General features: G+C 31.0%; 1 protein-coding gene across 2 annotated transcripts; it reads right to left on the minus strand.

The window, feature by feature from the left end:
- Positions 1-943: 943 nt before the first annotated feature.
- On the minus strand, positions 944-7,898 carry LOC110684391 (linoleate 13S-lipoxygenase 3-1, chloroplastic-like). 2 transcript variants are annotated; one of them, XM_021860847.1, is made up of 9 exons: positions 7,217-7,392; positions 7,081-7,121; positions 5,851-6,131; positions 3,603-3,840; positions 3,091-3,417; positions 2,808-3,001; positions 2,421-2,722; positions 2,053-2,316; positions 944-1,953 (listed from the first exon to the last, which is right to left on the minus strand). In XM_021860847.1, exons 1-9 carry the CDS (start codon positions 7,240-7,242, stop codon positions 1,197-1,199), a joined length of 2,430 nt encoding a protein of 809 aa, XP_021716539.1. In that variant the 5' UTR covers positions 7,243-7,392; the 3' UTR covers positions 944-1,196. The 2 variants fall into 2 exon arrangements, with proteins under 2 accessions (XP_021716539.1, XP_021716538.1); XM_021860846.1 differs by having other exon boundaries at positions 7,081-7,898.
- Between the last annotated feature and the right edge of the window lie 19,102 nt (positions 7,899-27,000).

Below are 27,000 nucleotides of genomic sequence, written 5' to 3' on the forward strand. Positions count from 1 at the left end.
AACCTTGCCACGAAATTGTATTATTCAATTGTCAAGGATACATACCCCCCTTCCTCTCCTCCTCCGATCCCCTCCTCCCGGCTTCAACCTTATCAGTGTCTTACTTGGAAAATTGGACTAAAAAATTGCAAGGGTTGAGTTTAAATTAGGGTTCTACTTGCCTGAACCAAAAGAAAAAACAACCAAAAGATGATAGTTGAATTCTAGTTATCACAAACTTTTTATTAAATCGGGTGTTCACTATTTTAGTGAAAATCGAAAGGAAGCGTGAGTTTGGTGGCCCAATTTTGACAAGTAAAAAATGAAATCTTATTTTCTCTCTCCTCTTTATTCTATAGATTCTCTTTCTTCTTCAATCTTCTTTTTCTTTGTTTTTTCTGTCTCCTCTAGTTCTCATCTTCTTTTGTTTTTTCCCTCTCCTCTACTTCTCATCTTCTTTTGTTTTTCTCTCTCCTCTGGTGATAATCGATCATGTTGATGTTTCTGCTCTAGGTTAGTATTTGTACTTTTTTTTTTTGTAAATTTTTCGTCAATTTGTTTGGTGAGATGGTCGGAAATGGTAGAATCAACAATGGTTTCAACGCGATCGGTGTCGTTAACGGTGGTTCTGGCGGTGACTTTTGATTTGTTTGAGTGATTGTATAGTTTTTTCATGACTATTGTTAATTTTTGTGTTTGTTTCGTTAATTTTGATTCTTTGTTTTGCATATGTAGTTTAATTACTTTTATGAAAAAAAGTCACTTTTATGAAAAAAAAAAAGGTAACTTTTGTGGAAAAAAAGGGTAACTTTTGTGAAAAAAACAAAATCACTTTTGTGAAAAAAGGGTTATTTTATGTAAAAAAAAAGGGGTCACTTTTGTGAAAAAAAAAAGGTCACTTTTGTGAAAATATGAAGTACTTCTGTGAAGAAAAAGGGTCACTTTTGTACAAAAAAAGGGTCACTTTTCGCAAAATGTTCGATGTACAATAAAATTATTGTAAACCGGGGGCATACAAAAGTTTTTGTCTAGTTATTTAGTTTTATACAAATCATACTTATCTACTCCATAAATCTCCTCTAATCTAAGCCCACTAGCATATTACAAATACTCCGTAGTTGGCTTACTCACTAAATACACTTAGAACTACATCCCCACTACTTATTTGGGTTGAAGTCCGAGTACGGAGTGATTACTAACCCTAATTTATTTAGTCCTTAGATAGTTATGCTATTGGGCACCCCCCTACAAGTAACCCCTGGCTCCGAGCTAGGAGCCATAAGCTCGTAAGGGATTACCCCAGCACCACACCTGTTCCTAAGGCTAGGATCCGCGTTCCTCCTATCAATCTCTTTCTCAATCCTTCGCATCTCTGAAGAGAACTCGAAGAACTTTTCAACAATCACAGGGTCCCCTGTCCATGTTGAGGGCTGTGCTCGCTCCCCAAGGTACTCCTCGTCAGGGGAGTGGGTGGAAAGGGTGTCAATCACAGCGATAAACTTGCTTGTCTGTAGGACACTGGGAAGTGCAGAGAGGTAGAATCTCTGGGGGTCTGATATAAAGCTTGCATACTCAGGATCATTCTCATCAGGGATCAAACGACGCATCAGAACAGGCCGGTTTGGGATGTACCCTCCATAAGGGTACTGCCCGAAGTTCAGAGCAGCATGCTGGGCTGAGCCTAACCACACCAACGTCGTGATGATTCTCACAAGGTCATCTGTATTGTTCAACTCTGGCCACCAGCTTGCATCACTCACATCAGCATGACCGACATTGACAGCCTCATAATACCAAGCCTGAAGCTCCCTATCATCAGCCACTAGGCTTGGATCCTTGTAGTAATGGCACACATAATCTCGAACCCAGTTTTCAATGGCATCCCAAATTAGTAACCCATCAGCAGCATACGGATAGTCCTTGATTAGAAGCCTCAGTCCGTGGGGCTGTGTGCTGTCTGGTACTGCAATTCCTCTGAGAATTACCATTGTAATGGAAAAAAGATGTTAGACACATAACAATGCTTCAGTTGGAGAATTAGGAGTTTTCATAACATATAAGTATATATTTTACCTTCGGACAAGTTCAAAAGGGAGGCCTTCCAAATCAAAGCGCCAATTCTGATAGGCAGCTGCACTCATCTCCATGCTATAGCGCCCAGGGGAGAAAGAAGACTCGATAACACCATCCCCGTTGATCAAGCTTTGCCTAGCTAGAGCATTAATATGCAATGTGTATCTCATATGAGGCTCCAAGAGCTTGTAAATAGGATGCATACAGCTCAATTGCCTGTGGGCTGATATGATGAATGGTTCCAGTGATGCATGTGTTCGCAGCCTAAAATTTCATATTAAATCAAAGTTAATCAATAAATAATCTTGACATTTTGTCAACCAATTAACTTTTTCATCGAGAAAATTGGTTGTTTAAGAGTTCCTTACCAGTGATGAACGAGTTGGTGTACGCCTGCATCATTGGAACATACATGAGCCTTGGCAAGCTGCCAAATCCAGTTACTGGTGGCATCCTCGGGAGGACTCACCACCCTTTTCGACTTTGAATTAGGTCCAGATGGTGGCGAACTTAGTTCAATAGCAATTGGCTTAAGAGTTCCAAGTGAGGTCAAGAAGAACACAGTTCTAGTAGCATAAGCTTTCCGGCCATCCAGAGCATTCAGTCGCTCCAGAAATGGCAAGTACGTGTCATGGTAGTCCACGATAAACAATCTGTTTCCATCCAAAGCCTGAGAAGACATGACCAAGTTTCACAGCATAAGCAACTGAACATAAAAAAAATTTGCTAGACATGGTAAAACCGTTATATCATACCTCTTGCACTGACATTCCATCTAAGTAACCGACAATGTGCTCTTCTGTCAGGGCAGATTCTACAGGACCATAAGTTTCTGGGTCAAGATTACTAACTGGTGGAAAGGACTGCATCCTCCGGATACTAGCAGGGTTGACACCAGCTAAAAATTGTCGAGCAAATTCATCATCTCGCATCCAGGCCAATTTATCCTCTGGAAATCAACCAAGCATTACATTAGCAAAATTATACACACTATAAATAATACGAGTAGAGTGAAAGACAATTGTAGGTGTGACTTACTAGATACTATGCTTGGGGTGTCGAACTTAATTAAGCCCTGGCTCGTGGCCTGGATTTTGTGAACAACTTGGGGCAATTTCTTAACAAGTTCATCATGCAAACCAAGGTTATTAAGAAGCAAGCCTTCGCTGAAGAGGCTGTCAAGGTGCTTGAACCCAGTGAAATCGTGCTTTGAAGAGATGTTGGTCGTCAGAGATGGTAGCAAGTTGTGAAGAACTGCTTTAAGCCTGCAGAAAGAGAATGTTCCTGCCTTTGATTCCTCGAATTGTTCGTCCCTAGGAACATATATTGGTAATGGCTTCTCCACACGGCTCTCATATTTTATATCTAGGTAACATTAGAGAAAAAACCACATTTAGTGCCTTATCCATCATAAATCTAAACTTTACAAGCTATATTTCAGGTCTCATTTAATTTCAATCATGTTATTTTGATTAAATTAAAAAGTTTCAATGATTGAGGTTTTAAACTAAACTACTACTAAATGCATAAGGCTAGAGAACAATACTAACCAGTTTCCATAGGAGGTCTGCCAGTACGACACCGTCTAGGGTATGGAATCTTTTCGCCACCAAGTATTGGGCGGGCAAATTCACCTCCTTTATCTGGGTTCCCCAAGTCATTATATATATCATAGTCATAAATCCTGTCTGACATTTTTCTTTCTCCTTTGCCATTACCCCTTAATTCTTTCAGTTCCTTCTCCCTTAGAGCTCTGAGTCCTGCTGGTGTCTCATGTGGTAAATAAGGCTGCAGCCACCAAAAATATAAAATCGACCATATGTTAGTATCGGGACTAACAATTCCATAAGAATTAAAAACATCCAATGTCATGACAAAATCACGTGTCAATCGTTATTATTAATGCTAAATCAACATCTATCTAATAATGTAAATTTTTCTACATTTACGTTAATTATAAGTTACCTTTAAAACTGCATATATCATATTCCTAAAAACAAATAAGATCGCATCATTCGATTATTGATCAAGTACATAAAAGTTAGAAAATTTTGTCCCCTCATCATGAGTGCTAAGTTGCTAAGATGCAAACCTTATTGGTGTGATTTGTGGAACTTGACATTGCAAGAAAAAATAGCAACTAAGTGGGGCTTATGATGGATGAAATTTGAAAACAATATGTTTTGGTGGGAGATTTTCATTTAAAAAGTGGTCACAAAGGTAATTTAGTGGTAAAATGATATAATGGTGCCCACAAAAACATGAACCATCAAAGATGTTTTACAAGAAAAATAAAGAATTAAAACGTGACTGAAAATGATTCTTACACTATATTACCATCAACAGCACCACAAAAGCTAGATCATGTTACATAAAGTAAAGATTTTAAAGTATCCCAAGCTTTTGAACCCTTTGTTGAATATTCCGATTATGAGAATGATTCTTGTCCAAGTCTAATTCTAGTAGTTTCTGCACCTTTTTTATAAATCAAAGTGTTCGCGTGTTTTTTTTTTTAAAAAAAGAAAGGTACGCTTTATTATACCACTAAACAACGCACATTTTGTCATTCTAATGCTATTAGGATCAGAAAGATTGCATATACTCCGTATCATTTAATCATTATCCAAGTAGTCCGTAATTTACATTCATCAGAAAATCACTCCAAAAAGAAGTCCATCCCAATAATTACTCTAGTCATAAATGACAATAACAATTACTCCGTAGTAATTTTATACCTCATGGTTATATAATATTTTACCAACACAAGGTCTTTTAATATCAATAAGCTTGTTGGTATTGTACTATGTTGGCACAATAATTATACGAATGTGAAGTTTAAAAATATCAACAGATAGTTGTTATCATAATTGATGACTACAGTATTTATAAATTCAGAAACTTGTTCTAAAGTATTTCACCTAACTCATACAAGTGGATGATATTAATACGATCAAGCAAGCAAGTCACTCAAATATAGTTATCTAGGAAATTGAAGATAAACTAGTCAATATTTTCTATTTCATGAAAATCAGAATTCATGTTCAACTAATCAGAAGATATTGTAAGCTTCCCTAGTTTTGACATCTGATCTGAACATGTATATATTATATGCATTCCAATTTCCAAGATTGACACATTCAAAAGAAACAAAATTTAATTTTGACAAGATAAAAAAATCAATGGATCTATTATTAAAATATCAAAGCCACTGCCATTCACACGTATTATTGGTTGCATGTCACTTTACAGTTCTCAAGATGCTAATTAAGAAGTAGAGTATTCAATAATTAACCTATTATGTACAATTAACCTATTATGTATAACCCTAGTATTCAATAATTAACCTATTATGTACAATTAACCTATTATTGGTTGCGTGTGAAGTAGAGTTCATTTGCACATTCAACCATCAAATGAGTAAAAATATTATTTTCTCATTTGTTGATTAAATGAGCAAATGATCTCGAGTACGGTACACCCGAGTATATATAATAAATTCTATTTAATGCTAGGTCATGAAAATTATTTGATTTATTTGTATAACTGTTATACATATCAATGGTAAATTAAACAACTTGTGAATTGACCTTGATCGTGTAATCTCATTTATTGTTACACTTGTAATATTTAAATCTCTTAGCCATCTTTCTACTCCACAATATTCGTCAAGTATTAAAAAAAAATCGATAAACTACCATCCTAGTTTATAGTAGTCCATTTTAAATATCAATGCAATAACTGGTTAATAATTGAGATTAGAAGGAGCACGCTAATATACGTCGATAAATAATCAATTACCTTATTATGGAAAAAGATCCTCTTGGTTTGAATATCTTTGAAAGATTGAACCCAAGAATTGCAGGGGAAATGAACAGGGCCACTTGCAAAACCTTCAATAGTAATACTCTCTAAGAAAAACTCTTGTTGATGATTGTTGGTAATTAAAATTGCTCCTGGTAAACCAAAATTTGAGTCCACCACAAATTCAGCCAAATAATTTACTCTTTCAGCCTTCAATTTTGATTTCTTTGACCAATCTTTCAACACTGCCTCCCCACTTTTCTTTGGTCCTCTTGCTCCTAATATGCCAAAATTAAACCATATTATAAAACACAAATTAATATTCAATAATATCATAAATTACGTAAGAGTATATTATTAGGTTCCTTAATCAATTTGCAATTTTGCATGCTTATCTTGTATATATATATAATATAATTATTTGCATGATATACCTACAATTATATAATAAGACTATAATACAATAGTGTTTTTGGAGTTATTAAAATAAGCGACTTTTGTACAAATACCTGTCATTAATGTTACCTAGTGAGGCATAAAAATATCATATGCACGTTCAATAATGTCATGCTACATTAAAATAACTAAACATTTTACCGTGATTCAGCCTAAAGAGGAAAGTGGCATGACTTTTTTTACCTTCACCATATGTACCCAAATGAACATACACATTCCGTACATTAAATCAAGTTTAAACAAGTATTTTAATCTTTAAGCATACTTTTACTGTCTAATAAAGCGCCACAAAGGACAATAACGTCAATGAAATCCTAATAATTCAATAATTGACAAACATTTTTATGTATATATAATTTTTTTACTATTTGAGACAACAATATAGACAAGATTTTAATATATTCAATGGTTAACACAATATGATTGAAAAAAGTGAAATGTTAAATGTCAACTATAATTGTCTCACAAAATAAGTCAAAATAGAACGACATTGAAACGAAGATGAAGTATGTAATCTAAAGCGCAAAGTCAATAATATACACCCGGGTTTAACATCCAAGAGTATGTTGTTCTTATTTTGATGATTGTGTTTCATTTAATCATCAAATGAAGAACATAAATTAACTTCGGGTTAGTTGGGTGTACGGTGCACCTAGTTGTATATAGCAAATTCCACAGTAATATAGACGGGATTTGTTACATTCAATAATTGTTCGAAATGATGAGCATAAAGTAAAATTAAAAAAGAAAGAAGGAATCAGAGAAACATACTTGGATCGATATCAGTGCTAACAATCTGAAGAACAACATTTCTGCCAATCATATCAGAAAAATTATCAAAATGTTTAACAAGAGCTTCCTTCAAATCTTCCTTAATCTTGTTGCGAACAGTAATAACAGCTCTAACCTTGATCTTAGCATCACCAGAATCATCACGATTATTGAAACCCAGATCAGACGGCTTAGATTTTTTGATCAAGTAATAATCTTCACTAATTGCAGCAACTGGTGTTACAGATAATCTTCTTCCCCTGAAATTTTTACCAGAAACAGAGCATCTTTTATTATTGTTGAGTTTTTGGGTTAATTTTGTGGAAGAAATATATGGGGATTTTTCAATAATTGATGAACATAATATTTCTTTTGTTCCTGCCATTTTTTGAAAGATTTGATTTGATTTTTTTTTTATTTTTTTTTGGGTGGGAGGATTTTTGATGAGGTGATCTTAGGAAAGAATGGGGGATGATGAAGTGGAGATGGTGGGAGTGTTTATATTGGAGAGAGAAAGAAAGAAAAAAGGGGTGAAATAAATTTATAGTCAATGAGAAGAAAGGTCTAGTCAACACGTTTGGTTTTGCAAGGGTAGTGTATGAAAATTATGTTTTGAATGAAAAATTGAAATAAGTTGGTAAATTTGATGTGATGTCATTGGGGACAATTAACGGTTGGGGGTTACCACTAAATTATTAGTATGAGTATAGTAAAGTAAATCAATTACTCCTAATTCCTCTCTTTTCTTTTTGATTGCATCAATTTTTTTTAAATGAAGTTTTAGATTAACTGTGTCATTTTTTATCACAAAATTTTATATGTGATTAGTCGTGTGGTTAGAGTTATTTATTTTGGGATTGCTCGGACAGTCAGAGTCTCAAAGATTACTTATTAATGGGTTAGTTGATGTGTTAAGGGTTACTCTCACACAAAAAGCGCATTAACCAACTGAGAACCCCTGAATAAGTAACTCCGGCAAAAATGCTCTAACCGACAGAGTAACTTCAAAATAAATGACCCTTTACCAAAATGAGTAGTCCCTGAATAAGTGTTCTCGATCACACGATGTGGTCAGCCACACGGAGAAAACATCCTTTCTTTTTAGTTTACAATCTCTCTATCTCTCTTAAAAAAAATAAAAAAAAAATAATAATTCTCTCTATCTCTCTCATCTCTAAAAATTGTCTAACAAACCGAAAATTGTAAAACAATGCAACTAAAAAAACGAAAAAAAAATATTAAGGATATAATGAGTGTACTTGTAAAAATGCCACATCCTATTACCATGATAATACAAGAAAAAATGAAACTCAAAGGTAAGTAAAAAAAAAAAAAACACTCAGTTAGCATGACATTTTTGTAACATAATTACTCTATTTGAATTTTATTACTCCGTATTTGGTCACAAAGTTTTTAAAGAAATAGTATAAAACATTAATCTAAGTGGTATAAGTTGAAAAAAAAAATTCTGAAAAAACAAAAGTGGGGAGGAGTAGGAATATATATAAAAAAATACTACCTCCGCTTCAAATCACTCGCAACTTTGAAATATTTTATATCTCACATATAATACCCTAAAGTTGCGAATAATTTGGACCGGAGGTAGTATATTGAAATATGATTTGATGGGACCACTAGTAGACAGGAAAATAGTAAAATATAGTCAATGAAATAGAGCAATAATTTAAATACGACGGCAAAAGTAATTAAAGTAGATCAATTAATTAAATACGATCGCAAAAGTAAAATGGAGCAAATAATCAAATACGAAGAGAGAACCTGACTCAACTCGTAGTTATTGAACTTTAAGATACAGTTAGGATCTTTTTAAATTTATTATATCATTTCATATTGTAAAACATTCGATTTTGATCTAAGTTATATACACTCAGTCATTCAAGTGCATATAAAATTAGGTACATCCAAAGATAGGGCTTGTTCTCTTACGTTGAAATTCAGTTCAGTTTAATTCAGTTCAGCTCCTAATTTCCTTCTCTTATAAAATATTCAGTTCAGTTCAGCTCAGTTCAGGTCAATTCAGTTCAGCTGAGTTCAGTCAATGAGAACAAACCCATAATTTAAGTTTTTGCTTATATAATCTATTTTTTATTTAAAATGAATAAAAAAAAAATACTCCGTATCAAAACAAAAATATTAAATGAATAGAAAAGATTGGAGTATTGGATATACATTGCACTCAAATATACATTTTGAATGTGTTAATTGGCCAAATATATAAAAGAAGAATAAAATTAAAATTTTGAATGTGTTAATTGGCCAAATATATAAAAGAAGAATAAAATAAAAAAATAAAAAAAAGGAAGTCAAACACTGCACAATAACATTCTTAAAAGACGTGGAAAATCTAAGTCCCATCAAATTGGCTGCGAAAATGATCATCACTATATTTGATCAGCTCTTTTTTTTTTTTTTTTTGGCTTAAACTTCTGCGAAACCACTAATAAATAAAGTGATACAAACTTATGGAATAGGTAGTCAAATAATTTGTACTATTATACGAGTAGTTGAATTGATAATTAAGAAAATATGAAGCACAAATAATCTTATTCTCTTAAATTACATAAACATAACGTTTTTCAAATTTAATTTGCGTTTATGTCCCCCACGGAACTTCTTTCTACGAGACGGTGCTTGGAATTGAAAGTGTTGCGCTCGTATGTAAAAAAAGCCACCTCCATCATTTGACAAGCCTTCTTTCTCATAGTGTACCCGACCTTTTGATTAGTAATTGTATCTTTTGATTAGTAATTGTTAAGTGAACATATATGTGTACGGTACACCGGCCTAGCTCTATGTGTATACTTGTTACTTGTAATATGAGTCTATGGTAGTAACTAATTAACAAGAGTTGGCTACTTGGCTCAAGCAAGGGGTAAGCAACTTAATATATGTAATTAAGTGACTCACCCGTCATAAGTCAGATAGATAACATGGGTTGGATCCGAAAATAGTTGGATCTAAGCTCTGGTGAATCGAATGGGCATCCTTTTAAAAAAAAAAAGCATATCATAATCGGTTCATCTAATAATTTGTATCAAACCATCTTGTCTTTTATTATGGTAAGTATTCTATGTTCATCTAAGCTATGTTATGATTTTAGCACGACTCTTTTGTTACAAAGTTATTTATGAAGTTATTTATTATATAGAAATAGACATGAGTGGTGATGAAATTTAAAAATAACTAGCCTTCTAGACCGTTGCAATGCACGGGTTTATTAGGTATACAATACAATGTTTTTTTTTTTGAAGGAAAATACAAAATTTTATTTTATCATATGTTGGAAAATAAATAGTTTATAAAGGAGAAAAAGGGGTGAAAATTGAATGTAATTGTAGACGATATTAAGTTGGGAAAGTGAACCAAACAACATCTAATAAAGCTAGGGTTTTTTTTTTTAATAATATGAGAAAGGGGATAAAATAAAAATAGATGAGGTGACATGTGACATTAGTGAAAAATAAAGTTTACACGTGGCATAATTGGCATGATGGTTTGTGTATTTAAATACTAACTAATAAAGTATAGAGTCTACATTGTTTCTAAAAGTTTGACTCACTATTTGTTTTGAATTTCGATTCACTTTTAATTTTTTGTATTTTAGACAAACTTCTTTCTTACACACCTCTCTTATTTAAAAAAAATATATATATTTATAGTGAGTCAGTAAACTTTATAAACTGAAGGAACCATGTTTAATGAGTCATTATGTCAGAGTTTAGCTCGACTTAGCTCGTTGTTTCATCTCTAAACTAGGTGACATAACAAATTAACAATAGGTAGGAAGATGAACCAAATTAAAATGCATTTTTCAACACAAATTATAGATAGTAAATTGAAGTCGTTAAAAACTTTAATTATTAGTTGTTGGTCGAATTCCACTTTATAAGTTCAAAGAATCAAATTAAAGAATAATATAAAAAGTACTCCGTAACTTTTAGGTAAAAAAAGAGTGATTGATTTTTTTTTTTTTTTTTTTTTATGAGAAAGTCACTGGTGTTATTTGAAAAGATTATGGTTAGCAACTCAACAATTTTACTATTTCATTAATGGGAAATTAAATTTTATACTGATATTTTGTTTGGGACAAGGAAGCAAGGAGAAGGAAGAGAGAAATAGGTCATAAATTGCGATCATTAGGTTGACTAAGACGTAAAAAATTGTTGGATTAGAAAAGTCAATGCATGTGTCATAAGAGCAATTCACTATTTGATAATTAGCCAAATTGCTGTCACCGACCACAAAAATGAGAGAATGCCTCTAAACCGGGGAAAAAGGCTAAGTCCTTGCATCTCGCCTTTTGTTGTATGTACACATTTTCACCGGCCTCTTTGTTTTCCTCCATTACCAACTCTATGGTCTCCTTAATTTATACATATATGATTTGTAAAGTTAAGAAATTAATTTATAACATATATGCTTTGTAATATGAGAACAAAGATAATAGTAAAATGCTCGTTCTATTGCCACTCTTTACCAATTAAATAATATTATCTTTGATTCTAATCGAACTTCAAGAGGTACAACTGCTCTTAAGTTGGCTTATAACATTTAGCTATAAAGTATAGAACAAAGTTATTTTATGTTCCTTTTAACGAATTCCAAAGCACACATTTTAGCGTCATTATCTTTGACAACACATTACAAAAATATATAATAAAAAAAATTATACTTTAGAATTATACCTTGACACAAATCTAACCAGATCTCACTTGTTTGTCTTAACTGATTAGGAACGTGAACACATGATATGCTTTTGCTCATAGCTTGTTGGAACATCATTAGCTAAATTAAACAACCTACACTACAAGAAAATAACCTTTTCGTAGCGATTATTTTAACCTTTAGTATCGATTGTAATTGCAACAAAAAGCTTTCCCAACAAATGGTCATTTGATACAATATCCCCCGTTGCCTTAGCCTTTCGTAGTGGTTTTCAATATCGCTAGGGTTAAAAAAAACATGCGTATGATCTTTACAAGATTCGAACATGCAACCTCAAACTCTTATATTAAATGTTTCACCAATAAGCTATGACATAGTTTATATATTCTTTGTCAAACAATATTTATATATCTAGTGTTGAAAAGGCTTTTCGTATCGATTTTTAGGATTTAGTGGCGATTGTAAATGATACGATTTCTCAAAATTATATAAATGTGTAAAAATAGTGTGGATATGTATTATTATGCTTTCCGTATCGATTTTATATGGGAAAACCATGACAATTGTAAAAATGATACGACATCCTTAATTATTTCACAAACATACTTGCATATTGTAGCGAATGAACAATCGCTACGAAAAGTGATTTTTCTTGTAGTGCTACATACTCTGTTAAGTAATATGTATTGTAGTATCAATCAAATGTAGTATTATGGTCTTATAGATGTGGATGATCTACTAGTTTTAGTTAGTTAAAGTCTTAAGAGGTGATATTCAAGACCTAAGATAAAATCTTGTCTATATCACTTGCCTTTGCGGCTCTTTTTACACCAAAAAAATTTTGTATCATATCCACAGATTATGTACTCATACATTGAGCAAAAATAAATACTACGTATTATGCTAAGCTTTTGGTTGAGGCCTAGGATCGGTTTATATACTCTATCACCCAACCCTTAAATTCCACTTTGAAATGAGGGATGTATGATATTAGAACCCGTGACTTTTGTATCACACTATCTTTGAAACTATTTCATTAGATCATCTCAACCAAAAAATTAAGCTGATAGTTGAAGGCCAATATCGATATATATACTCTATCAATGTTGAATAGAATTAAAGTCACTAAAATATTCACATTCAATGAATCACAGGTCTAAAACATCAGGCTAAATCAACCATTATTTTATTTATATTACAATGACTTAGAAATATTCACCACTTTTATTGCTTGTTCAAATTTCTCATAAGACCAACGAAGGAAATTACTTCACATAGAATTGAAGCCGACTTTATAAATTAAAAATTATAATCATTCATAATCATAAGACTAATAAAAATTCAACCCAAAAAGTTTACAAAGGATAGCAAGGAAAACTCTAGTGCCTTTAGTGGGGCTTAAATTGCCTAACCTTATATGGCTCAATGCCTCAATCCACCCAAAAGATATGCAAATAATATTAAAGGTCTTATACTCTTATGTGTCATGTCTTGATCTTTCAATTTTTGCTTTTTATTTGTCACTCAATAATCATACTATTTCACGTTTTGTACAACGGGCCATATATAATACCTACGCTATTTTATTTTATCATACTTTTTATGTGTGACTATTATATTGTGTGACCAATGTTTGCTACTTTAGCTTCCTCAAAGCCACAAAATTTGAGTTTTTTTGGTAATCGACATTTATGTGACTTCTTCATCCACTTTCGGCTTTTTAATGTAGTCAACAATAATAAAAGGTTTTTGAAACTCGGTTTTTTTTTTTCAATAAAAAAACCGACTTTTATTGTCAAAAATAAATACTCCGTAATATTAAGCTAGTCTTATTTGCTTTATAAATTTGACTTTTGACTATCTAGTACTCCGTATTTCGATTACTTTTTTTTTTCCACTTGTAATTAGATTACTTTATTATTATTATTATTATTATTATTATTATTATTATTATTATTATTATTATTATTATTAGTCTACTTACAATATCTGCTTTATTAAATTCTTTGTGTTCATTCACTTCATTGAGATTTGATGATGACATCAAAACAAGATATTGAAAAATGATAGCCTTAGATGGACTAGAGACCTAGAGTACTTTGTTTAATTAATTACAGAAGGCCCATTACTATTTGGGCCGTGTTTCTGCAATCTGCCAAAAACAATAACCCAATCCATTAGCCTGCTTAATCATGTATTGGGCCTAAAAGTTCAATTTGAGGGAAATTGAGTCCTGCCCACATCATCCATCTCAGCCATGAAAATATTTTCAAATACTTCATACTCCGTACTTGTATTTATTTTATACTACCTTCGATTTTTTTAGTTGACACGTATTTTATTTGGGAAGTTTTTTGTTTAGTTGATGCTTATTCCTTTTTGGACAGGTTGTTTATAGTTAACCCCACTACAAACTTCATTAAATAAGTTAAGCACATGGTCTACACACTTACTTTAGCATATTCTCTCATTTCCTTAAAACTGTATTCCTAAATTGAACGTGTAATGTACCCAAGCTGAAATTCATGTTAGCATTGATGTGATTGGGGTCTATGTTTCCATGTACCCATGAGAAAATAAGAAAGTCATTTTTTTATGAAATTATTTTACGTCAGAACATCAATAGTAAAGAGAATCTAACCTAAATCAATCCTAATAAATTGCCACATCATCCAGACAACAATAGCAAGAATGAAATCATAGCAATGGATCTACCTAATATAAGAGGCAACACCCCATACGGATGTTTGCGGTGTGGTTTGGTGCAGTGAAAATAAAATAAGAGCCAATATTTATACTCTGGATAGTTTTAATGACTCACTTAGATTTATCAAGTGAAAATAAAATAAGAGCCAATTTATATCCGGTACCTCATTTAGCTCTAATTATTTTGTGTCAAAATTTTTTTTTTCTAATTATTAAAGTTTGTTATATTTAGAAGATAAGTATCATTACCATATGATGTCATGTGAGATATGAAAGATTAGAAAATCCAATAAAACAAATCACATTCGTAATCACAACAAAAGAAGAGGCCAATATTTATCATAAAATAGGATCTCGGTAAATAAAATATTAGTGTGTTAAAATCAAACACTAATACGTATGTAAGAATTTTCAAGAATTATAGTTACAAGATCAATCGGTTTTTCTATCAAATCATCAAATATTTGCTAAAATTTCTTCTTGATCATGAGGAATTAAGAATTAGGAGGAGTAGCTTTGTCTAATTAAAATAAGGAAAAACTTATATGCATAAGGTTGCATATAAGAAAAAGAAAATTGTAATGTTTAAGTTAAATCAAACATTAATCACATACATATAGATAGTCGTAATTAAATTAATAAAATTACAATTATCAATACATGATTTTAGAAAATATATGTGATTGTTATTATTTGGAATATAGATGAAGTAAATTGCAAATTTTTTAAGGAACATTAATCAACTACTCCTTACGTAAGCACATACGATAAGTATTATTTATCATGTTCATAGACTCGTCGATCTCTTCCCTAAGTAATGATCGCTGGTTAATTAATTGACTTAAAATAATTTAATGGAAACTTCATTATTAGTACTTTTCCCTTCTTTGCCTCATTAATGGAGTTGACCTATGTAGATTGATCTGTCATACTTTCCTGCTACTATATATGGTGTTTGCCTTTTCTTTTGACGTTCTTTGATTATTTTATCATACAAAGTATTATTAATCAACATTTTATTTTATTTTTTTATAAAGGAACTACCATACAACTTAAAGCTTTTGTTTTTTTTTTTTTTTTTTTTTTTTTTTTTTTTTTTTTTTGTTGTTTAGAGTGCCACAAGGGCGGGTGATGAATTCGATCCCAGTACGTATCACCTGAAATTGGGAGGGGAGCTCTAACCACTTGAGCTATCCCTCACACTCTAAAGCTTTTGTTGTTGATAGAGTATTGAAGTTGTGATCAACACCAAGTCAAAGAATCAAGCTAAGATATGGCTAACAAGGTGACCTAATTGTGCTTTTGGCAGTGCAATGGCTTCACCTTGCCATCTAAATATAGGGTCTAGGGCCTTATATAAAGGATCATGAAAGAATTTATAACAATCGCTTTTGTTTGATCTTCTAAAATTCTTTAATTATCTGCAAGGATATTTCAATAATATCAAACAGTTGTATATGTTATTTTAGATGAACTACTATAAGAGGGGGGGTGAATGGTAGTAGGTTCCAATCGCGGAACTTATGCGGAAATTAAAAACAAAACTTAAAGGAACTTAAAGCACACAGCAAGATTTACGAGGAAACCATCCAGTGCCCAACTGGAAGTAAAACCTCGGCCCTATTGGGATTTATAAACAAATTCCAGTATAATAGGCAACTCTCCTAGTACAACCTATTACACAGACCTTTGCTTTGCAAGTTCCACCACAGACACTTGACTATATGGTAGGACACCTCCTACCAGACCTAAGACACCTCTCAGAACCCTTTTAACCCAGGACACTTCCTAGGTGACCCAAGACACCTCTCAGGTTGAAAAAGATAGATTTTCTGAAAAGATAAGTTTAAAAGATATTTTCTAAAAATCAGTTTTCCGAAAATATATCTTTTTGTTAAGGATAAAATCTGTTATGAATAATAAGATATAATTAACATAAAATCAGATTTTATTCCAATCTTATCTTTTTGTTTAAAAATACTTATTAAACAAATTTATCTTTTTCCAAAAGGGATTTATTAGAAGATAAATATTTTTATTCAGTAAAACCAAATCCCTAAAGAGATATGCACGTATTAGATAAATATATATATATCATTAAAACCGACTTTTAACGACGTGCATACTTAAGTTCCTATTAGGTTCCTAAACTCTGACAGTCTCTGAGTTCCTGACAACTCAGTTACTCTAATTTCATTTACTGTTTGGAGTTCACCTTGGTTCTATATAGACTTGTTCCAGACCGACTTTTATGTCCAACATACTTACATGAATCCTAGAGCAATATACTTCTATTTCTCTGTCTTCATGTTGCTTCTCTGAAACTCTTGTTCTGGAATCCTGTAGTCTTGATATATTCTGGATCTTAGGGTTTGCCCCAGCATTACACCGGAACCAGGTCGTTACAACCCGTTTTGAAGTTCCTGTTAAGAAACTTCTGGAAGTTCCATTTCTGGAACTCTTCTTCTAACTTTACTTGTATTCTCATGGATCTTCTAAAGTTCCTCTGTTTCAGTTCCTACTTCAGCCCTCAATGTTTACTGAACCTGCAAACATCACAACACTAAAAAATCCTTATTAAATGGAAGTTTGCTCAATTCTTAACATCATCAACAAAACCTCATAAGGGTCAACAAGTTGTCCCTTTTTGATGATGACAAACTGAGCAAACTTCTGAGAATAACAAAGTAAAACAGAAGGTTAGTTTTTTTTATTTATAAAAACAATAAAGAAAACTAAACTAAATTAAAAGACTCCTACACATACATAACCTATATATGTATAGGATACTTACCTTATGAAGCTAACATATGTAAACACATGTTTACATAGTTACCTTCATGGTTCCTTAGCCATCATCATGCTTATCAACCATAACACTTATCGTTAGTTGTTCTTGTTCCTCTATTGCTTATCCTATATTGCTCAAATTCCTTACATATATACCTGTCATTACTCAGGTTCCTTGTATCCTGTTCCAAGCATAACTTGCTCTTTCTATGTACAACTTAACATACACGTTAGATAGATAATCATCATTAGTTTATAATCGTCAAAACCTAATTGCTCAACAGTATATTTCAAGAGAATGGGAATTCAAAACAAAGACATAGCACAGTTGTATATTTCAAGAGAATGAAAGCTCAAAACAAAGCCATAGTAGAAGGCGATATTCAAAACCCTAGTACTTAAGTTAGCCATATCCCCCCCCCTCCGTACACACACACACAATATATAAAGCCCCTTACCCATACTACAGTTTTCCCCCCTTAGAAACAACCTGCATTATCATGACAAAGCTAAAGAACCTTTTAGAACTAATTACGTAAAATATATATATCAACTATTCAATTATTGGACCCAAATTATGGACCAAACTAATTGAACTTTTTCATAAAAAGGAAACGAAATGAATGATGTTTAAAAATACGAAATAAATAATTTTGAATTAAAACATTGTAGAAAAGGGGAAATTCACAAGACTCTTCAACATTTCACCGTACTCGATAATCAAAAACACACTTCACATTCGTACAACTTCATTCACAAACCCCTCATCGTAGATTAAAACCAATTAAAGATTCAAAATATTTCTCTCTATTTCACACAATTATTCTCTCTCCAAAAACTCCTCTCTTGATTTTTCAGGGTTTAATTTCTTTATTTTTCAGGGTTTAATTTCTTGATTTTTCTGGTTTTAATTAATCGATTTTGGTATTTTCTGAGTTTTTTAATCGATTTTAATTCGATTTTTTTTATTTTAATCGATTTTAATTCGGTTTTTTTATTTTTATTTTTTGGGTTTTTAACTGATTTTCGATTTTCTGGTTTGTTTTAATCGATTTTTTAACTTATTTTAATTCAATTTTTTTTATTTTCCGGGATTTTAACTTATTTAATCGATTTTAATTCGATTTTTTTTATTTTCTCGGATTTTTATACTGATTTTTGATTTTTTTTTATTTTAATCGATTTTAATTCAATTTTTTTTTTTATATTCTGGGTTTTAAATTTTAAACTTTTTTTTTTAATTTTTTGGGTTTTTTTTTTTATATTTTTTTTTCGCAGCTAATATATTTTAATCGATTTATTTTTTTTGTTTTAATTGGTGCACGTATATTGATTTAAGTCTTAAATCGAAGAATCAAGATGCAAGAATATTGATTTAGATGTTGTATGGGGTTTTTTTTATTGTGATGTTGTAATTGTTTTTTTATTTATATTGTAATTTTTTTTTATTATATGTTGTAATTGATCTATTTTATTGATCTATATTGTAATTTTTTTTAATTATATATTGTAAATTTTCGATTATATTGAGTGATATTCAATTTATTATTTTGATGTTCTTATTTATTTTAGTCGATTTAATTTTTAAGTGAAAAAAGACAAAAAAAAATTGATTATTTGGGCACTTTTGGCACCGGTTAACTGGTGCCAAAAACATTGAATTAAATTTTTTTGGGCATTTTTGGCAACCGGTGTCAATAACAAGTTTTCCCACTGGTTCAAATCGGTGACTTTTCATGCAATTATTGGCACCCCCCAAATTGGCACCGGTTCAAAACCCCTCAATGCCACCGATTTTGAACCGGTGCCAATTTTGTTTTTTCACGTAGTGATTAGAATTTATTTTAGTTATCAATTAAACTTGGTAGCCCTAATTAACCGTTATCACAACTTATCCGAACTTATTTTTCCTGAACTTCTTATCTGTACTTATTAAGTATTAACCTTTGTCTGAACTTATTAACCCTGAAATAAGTGGAAATAAGGTGAACAGAATAGGACCTTATTTATTATTTCAATAAATAAAGAAATAATGGAAAACTAATTATGCATCCGTCGGACCGTCGCATATATTTGCATTATTGGTGTTATATATGTTTCTTGTTCATCATAGCTTTCTTGTAGATGGTAATATGATTTTTGACCCCTTGCAATCGTAAGAGACAGAAATTGGTGGTAACAGAAGACCTAGATTGTATTGATGTCTATAGTTTACTAATTACAATTTTTATTCATATTTAATATGCAATGATCAAAATTTTGTCATATTATCTTTAGATCAATTAGATGGGTATATAAAATTAATTGTTGAATCTCTTAGCTGTGACCTTGTGGAGATCCTCTATTGCGATTCATAGTCATTTAACTGAAATTCTTAGCGTCTTGTCGAGAACTATATGTTCATTCTTAATTTGCCTTTTGTATTTTTTCTCTTTTATAAGGAACATATACGTATATGCGTTTCGTCATTATAAATCATGTAAAAATCACTCTTTTATTCTACTACGTCAATTACGGATAATTTGGTACTCTGTATAAATTTTAACAAAGACAATCCCTTAAAAAAAAAAAAAAAAATTATTCCTTCCGTTTCACAATAATGTTCTTGTTTGGAATAATTGACTTTCAAAAAATAAGAGAGAATCTTCTAAATTTCTCTCAATTTATAAAAACAAATATAATCATGTGTGATCTACTTTGATTCCTCTTGGTGAGTACATTATTAATATCTATGTTTATAATTTTTGCTAGTGTGAGAATAAAAATATTTTCGGTCAAAGATGAATAAAAACTTACATCGATTTACGTAAACAAGAATATCATTCTAAAACGGAAGGATCGGAGTATTTCTCTAACCTGTAATTTCATTAATACATTGTGTTCATTACTTGTATTTTACTTCAATTCACATGTATTAAAAATCATCGATTTTGTTTCTTCAAAGCAAAACAAAACCAAAAAAAAAAAAAAAAAAAAAAAAAAATCATTGATTTTGTCTTGTATATATACTTGTATATTTTACAATATCATGCATGTATGAAGTACAAAATTTCCTAAATCCTAGGATTTTAATTTATAATCTCAAAGAAATATGCTCAAATATAAAATCTATAATTCCTTCTTTCAAGAATTTGCGCGCACATACAAGATTTGCCATGTTTACAAGCATAATTGAACGAAATTACCACGAACTTCCGAAGCTTATCTTCTTACAAAAAATTAATTTCTCATGTACGAAAGTGCCATGCATATTTCTATTGATCTATTCGTATCTAGGATCTAGCTTTAGTGTGCAATATAATACACATTTTAAATATTGATACACACATTGAATAATATATATTTCCTATTGTTGAATTGACCACCTTATATTTTGATGATTGACCTACATAAAACAAACTTTGACTAACGACGTTTATGAGTCTTGGTTAAAACAGAAGATTTAGGTTTGAAGTTAAATGTTTCGGAGTAGGAACAACAGAGTTTGGAAGACTTGATGATGAATGCAAGCTTTCAAGATGTCCTCACAACTCTATATTCTTAGTTACTCATTGTACAAACTTAAGAAACAAAAGTGTTGGAAGGAATTAAGAAGAAACTCGAAGTTTCTGAAGGAACCTGAAGTTCCTGAAGGAACTTGACGAATGACTCAGAAAGTTTTAAACGAAAGTTTTAAAACGGTTTTCAAAACCCTTAATTTAAGGAAGTGATAAAAATCAGTTTTGAAAAAGATTTTAAAAGATTTTATAAATAAATAAATAATTCATTAATTTAAAAAGATAAGTTTTAAATTAATTAATTATTTATGTTTTAATTAATAAATAAATAATTATCTTTTTTTAATAAATAATAATTATCTTTTGAATAAGTCTTTAACTGATTTTTAACTTGGTAAATATTGGCTGCTTAAATTAAGGAGCACGTTGAATTTAGGAGTCAAGCTAGGGAAATCATGTTCCTAAATTTCCTCTGCCTACATCCCAACTTCTCAGTCAAAGAGAACGTGGGATTAAGGGGGAAGTGGGAACTTGATGGAAGCTTGGTTTAACTCCTTATAAAAACAGATCAACGTTAAGTTTTGAAAGCGTGGAAAAACAATCTTAATTATTCTGAGCATAGAGTTTCAAAGTGTTTAAAAGAGAAGTTCCTTCCATCCTTAGTTTCTTAAGTTCTTTAGGAAATACTTGTAATCATTGTGTAATTGGGTTTGGGTTGTGAGAGTTGTAAAGTGTGAGACTTGAGAGAGTTGTTTACACTGTACAAGTGATTCGGAGTAGAATCACAAAGTGTGAGAAACTGTGATTGAGGGATCACAGTTGGGTAACTTGAGTTCCTCACGGAACTTGAGTCTAGGCAACGTATTAGTGATTGTAAATCATTTTTACATAGTGAATTTATTCATTGCCTATCTCAGTGTCTTTTCTCTTAGTAGTAGATTTAATTCCGCAAAATTTACCATAGTCTACATACACTACAATTCACCACCCTCTTGTAGTATACATTGTTCTATCACCTATGTTTGTTATGTTAAAAAAAATTGGTTAACATTTCAACTTTGAGTTAATCCTAGAGCAAGAGCAACACGCTAACACACATTTTATTAATATTATTTAGTACTCCATACTTACAAGTTTATAACCTAGAAATCTCTTAAGATTTGATCACTCCAAACTCTATAATTGGATGAGCGTAACTTTATTAACAATTAGGATGCATAATCTTTGCCTTGCTTACAATTTCGGTTCTATAATTGCTCAAAACATCAATTAACTTGAATGGAATATTGTAATGAAGAATTGAAATAATAGAGTGTACTAATTAATTCATACAACTATTGCTGTAACAGTAAGCTGCAATTCTTCAGGGAAACGCAAAAGGCACCCATTCACTACCTACGATGGTCAGATGCTTCCGCAAAATAATGCCTTCCAATGAAAAACAGAAAAGCTGATTATATTGCTACCTACTATTTATGTTTAAAAAATATAATAATATAGTGCAATAAAACAAATTAAGGGATATACTTCAATAATGATAGTGGAATATGTGATGATTTTATACATATGTCAAAAGTGTAGGTGATAATACATATAGTATCAATGGGTCTACTCAAATTAATTTGTGTCCGAAAAGAGTTTGATTGCATAACAAAATTTCATGCTATATAATTAAAATAATCAACCAACTAATAGCAGGTGGATGACGTCATTAATTTAATATGTTAGAAATTAATCAAATTTTTTTATATATGCTTAATTATGACTTTATGAGTTGTTGAGCATCGATCTAGCCAATGTACTAATGTAGCATATCTACAACCATGTGTTACATGCATTTGTTTAAAGGTGAAGTACATGCGTTATTTGCAAACAGTCGTCTTTGACTTTATAACAGTAGATGTTACTCCGTACATAATAACTTAAATAAAATTTATTTAGTTGCATGTACTTTAATTTGTTTCTTTCTTTCATTATTATAACCGATCCTTCTTGATCATTTTCCTCTTTGTTTGAAAAAGAAGTCATTAATTCATTAATTATGTGAATTATATATGCTCTTGTATTATATAATTTCAATCATACTCGTACTCTCGCATAACACGACCTTTTATTAGTTTGATGCTCAAACTAGTTTGCCACATTTCATTTTCACCTTGTTTTGCAATATTACGAAATCATCATTGAATATATATTAGTGGTAACAAAACATATCTGTGGTCTCCTAAGATTTTCTCATACATAGTCATTTTCTGATTAGTAATCCATAGAAGTTAAATACTATTGATAGTCAAAGATTGGCTTGAGATATCATCAAAAACTAACCAAACACATGACACTGATTAATAGGCTGTCATTGAAAAATATTTTATTTTATTACGTAGCACAAAATTGTATGCATATGGACGACCATCAATGAAAGCTTAAAAAACTAAAGAACTATATATACTTTGCCTTTTCTCGATTATTACATAATAAATTAATATATAATTTTATCGTCTCTTAATATAATGCCTCTTTTGAGCATTTATTTTTCACATAATAAAGAGAAATATGTATTGTATTAAGGGACGGAGGGGGTACTGATTTTGATCTAAAAATAAGTCGATTTACCCTATGTCAATGCAAATATTAAAATTTCATTTGATAGTCCAATACAATATGGAGTAATATATAGGACTAGTTTAATCATAACATCAATATATACATGTTAAAATAATAACATTTTGCAATTCCAATACAAACCGTTACAAAATTTAAAATTTTAAAAACTGTAATAACTCACATTAAATACTAAAGATCTGAAAAATATTTGATCACATTAAAATGGATCTGGGGTTGCTCATACCACCATGATAGGTAGACAAAGAAACTCCAACAACAGGAACAGCAAAAGAGGTTTCCATAAAAACTCTTTGTTGATAAGCTTCAGCTGATGCACTAGCTTCAATTAAATCCTTTATTAATGACCGATAATATTTCTTAAGCTTCTTTAACGTACAAGAATGTTGCAACTTTAGCCATTTAACACGTATACGCCTTAAAAATCGCGCTAGGAAAATGCCTCGACGAGGTTTCTTTGTGCCTAGTTGGACTGTTGGGAGCCTCCGCCCACGTCTACGTAGACGGATCTTCGGGCGGTTAGGCCAAGTGATGGTGGTAGAGTGGGTGGTAAGGGGTTGTTTGTGGAGTAAGGCATCGGAGTAAAATGAAGCCATTTATTTATTAAGGAGACTTTAGTTTTATGGGAGCAAATAAACTTGTATATTTTTGGGGAGAGGATGGGGTTTTATAGCCGCAAAATGTTAGGATGGGCATCTTTGCGTGAGTGGGCCCGACGTCTCCATAACTAAATTTTAAGTCATTGATCACTTGATCAATAATTAATATGTCCTTTTTTTTATTTCTCTTTTAATTTTTTCCAAGTATTTTTGTATTTCGGTTATTTACCTTTTATTTATTTATTTATTTGAAGCATCGGTTTTTTTTTTAAACCTTATATTCTCGACTTTTCACTTTTCTACATTATATCCTTTTTTTTTTTCAAAGTTCTACATTGTATCTTTGTATTTTATATTTTTGTCTAATATATCCTCATTATTAAAATTCTGCTTCTGAGGAGGGCTTCTTAATGTTTATATATTCTTATCTTCTCACAAAATAATAATAATAATAATAAAAAAAATTCTCACAATATCAAGAATTTTTCTATGTTCATATACGGAGTAGTTTTTTGCTTTCAAAATTGTCACCTTTTTCTTACGGAGTAATTTTTTAGTGAACAATAACTTATACAGTCAAATCATAACTAATATACATATTTGGCATAACTTAACAATTGAAGCTAAAATTAGATAATTCCTTAAATTATTAAAGCTAAAATTAGATAATTCCAAAAAATTTTAAATTCTCTTTTGATTCCATTTTAAAAAAAAAAACAATCGTGAAATTGATATCAGACGCCGGGCTTAAACCAAATACGATCTTATGAACAAATTTATGTTCAAGATAATGTGATATTGACCCACTTTATTTTTTTAAAAAAAAACTTGTTATAAATATTTGAAAGACGAAAAAATAACAGATTATTTAACATTAAATTATTTAATATGAAAAAAAGTAATATAAAATTATGATTAATCTATTAATTATTATATAATATATAAGTAGTTTCATGTAATTTTTTAATACATAAATAATTATAATTTAATTTATTTAATTTGAACTCACTTGTATAAAATGTTAGATTCACCACTAATCATGATTTAGGTTAATTTGATTGATTTTTTGACGGCTAACCAAATAATTAAAAACAATAATGTTATAGAAATCCGATAAATTCCTTATTTTCAATTCAACGGTGATGACCGTCTTGATTTTTTGGATTAGCCATATATTTTTGGTTAGGTTTCCGAGTATTATGATGTGTGTTATCATCCTTTTAGTTTAATTAATTGTGTTAAATGCTATGATTTTAAGTCTATGTTGGCTTATGATGCTAAATTTTGTTGAATTTGTGTCTCGTATTAGTGACAAATCCTGACAATAATATTGAAATAATTAGAGTTAAGCACACAATTAGGTACTCAATTCTTAAAAATTTCACCTTTTAGGTACTCAATTATTTTTATTTTGCTTTTGGGTACTGAGTTAAGAATTCAGGTGAAAAAAATTAAATCAACTAAAGAATTGAGTACCTTGGGTTAAAGAATTTAGTACCCTTGGTTAAATATATGGGCCCCACCCGATTTTATGCAGATTAAACGTCATGAGGTTGCAAAATTTTGTTTGATTTTCACCATTCATTGTGGATGAATTCAAGCAATGTTTTAAGAGATGGGATGCACACTAACTAGGCTTGTTTATATAGAGTAGAAGTTTGTAGTGATGAGAATTATCATGCATGCACAATCATATTTATAGTAGTGTACATGTAGTCTATATATGTCGACAGTCGTATGAATTTTCATGAAAATATCAATATCAATATCAATGAAATACATGAACCTTGCAAGTTGCTTAAAAATATATTATATTTTAGTACTATGAAGAGTTTGCTAGCATTTTACTCAATACTCGTATTATTTATGGCCCTTGTCATGCAACTTTTGTTGTGGTTAGTATTAAGAACATTTATTTCCATATATACTGACTACTGAAACTTTTTTTTTAAAAAAATACTAATAAAAGAAAAAACATTAGGATATTTTTATTTGTTTGTTTCTAGCTATATTAGGTTTAAGTAAATTTCTTGTTGTAACAATACTTGATTACTAGTAGGAAAAGTTACAGTAGAACACTGGTTAAATATTGGACATTAAGGTTCTATGTTCAAATCCTGGCTGCAGTAAATATCGTTTTTTATTTGGATTTTTATTTCTTTTCACTTTCTTAACCAAAAACTGTTTACTATTAGTAGTAGAAATCGGCAAATGCTTGGTATCCAATACCCAAAATCAAATCAAATCTTTCTTTTCACTTTCATCTAATCAACTTGCTGTTGTCTGTTTGATGTTCTAAGCATGGCTAGTTTGTTTGATGTTTGTTGCTTTTCTTTTCAGTCTAGAACTTGTAATAAGGTAGCTGTGGATGATATTCTAAGCAAAACTTTCCCTCAATTTGATTGAGGAGCAGCTGTGGATGGAGGACTGCCCATCTGTTTCTTTTAATCGAATGCCTGCAGGTTTACACTAAGAAAATTTTTTGATGAATTTTCTTGCTGTTTTTGATGCATTTTCTGCTAGGTTCATGCCTCTTTAAATAGAGAAACCAACGGCTAGTTTCTTAGTCTAATTTAATACATTTTTTTATATAAATATTAATTTTTTAATCAGGTGGGGCCCACATACTTAACCAAGGGTACTAAATTCTTTAACCCAAGATACTCAATTCTTTGGTTGATTTAATTTTTTTTGGCCTGAATTCTTAACTCAGTACCCAAAAGTAGGGCTGGCAAACAGGTCGGGTCGGGTCGGGTTCAGGTCGACCTGTTTACATAAACGGGTCAGGACCCCCCAACCTGAACCCGACCTGTTTACTTAAACAGGTCAAAATAACCAACCTGAACCCGACCTGATTATAAACGGGTCGACCTGAACCCGACCCGCCTAAATCTGATTTTTTTTTAATTAAAAAAAAATAAAATAAAAACCTGTAATTTACTAATTTCTTTATACTATAATTTTTTTTAACCTGTAATTTGACTAATTTCTTTAACCTGTAAGATTCAAGTATTCAAGAC

This window comes from Chenopodium quinoa, unplaced genomic scaffold (genome assembly GCF_001683475.1).
Source record: "Chenopodium quinoa cultivar QQ74 unplaced genomic scaffold, ASM168347v1, whole genome shotgun sequence".
In the NCBI taxonomy this organism is placed as follows: domain Eukaryota; kingdom Viridiplantae; phylum Streptophyta; class Magnoliopsida; order Caryophyllales; family Amaranthaceae; genus Chenopodium; species Chenopodium quinoa.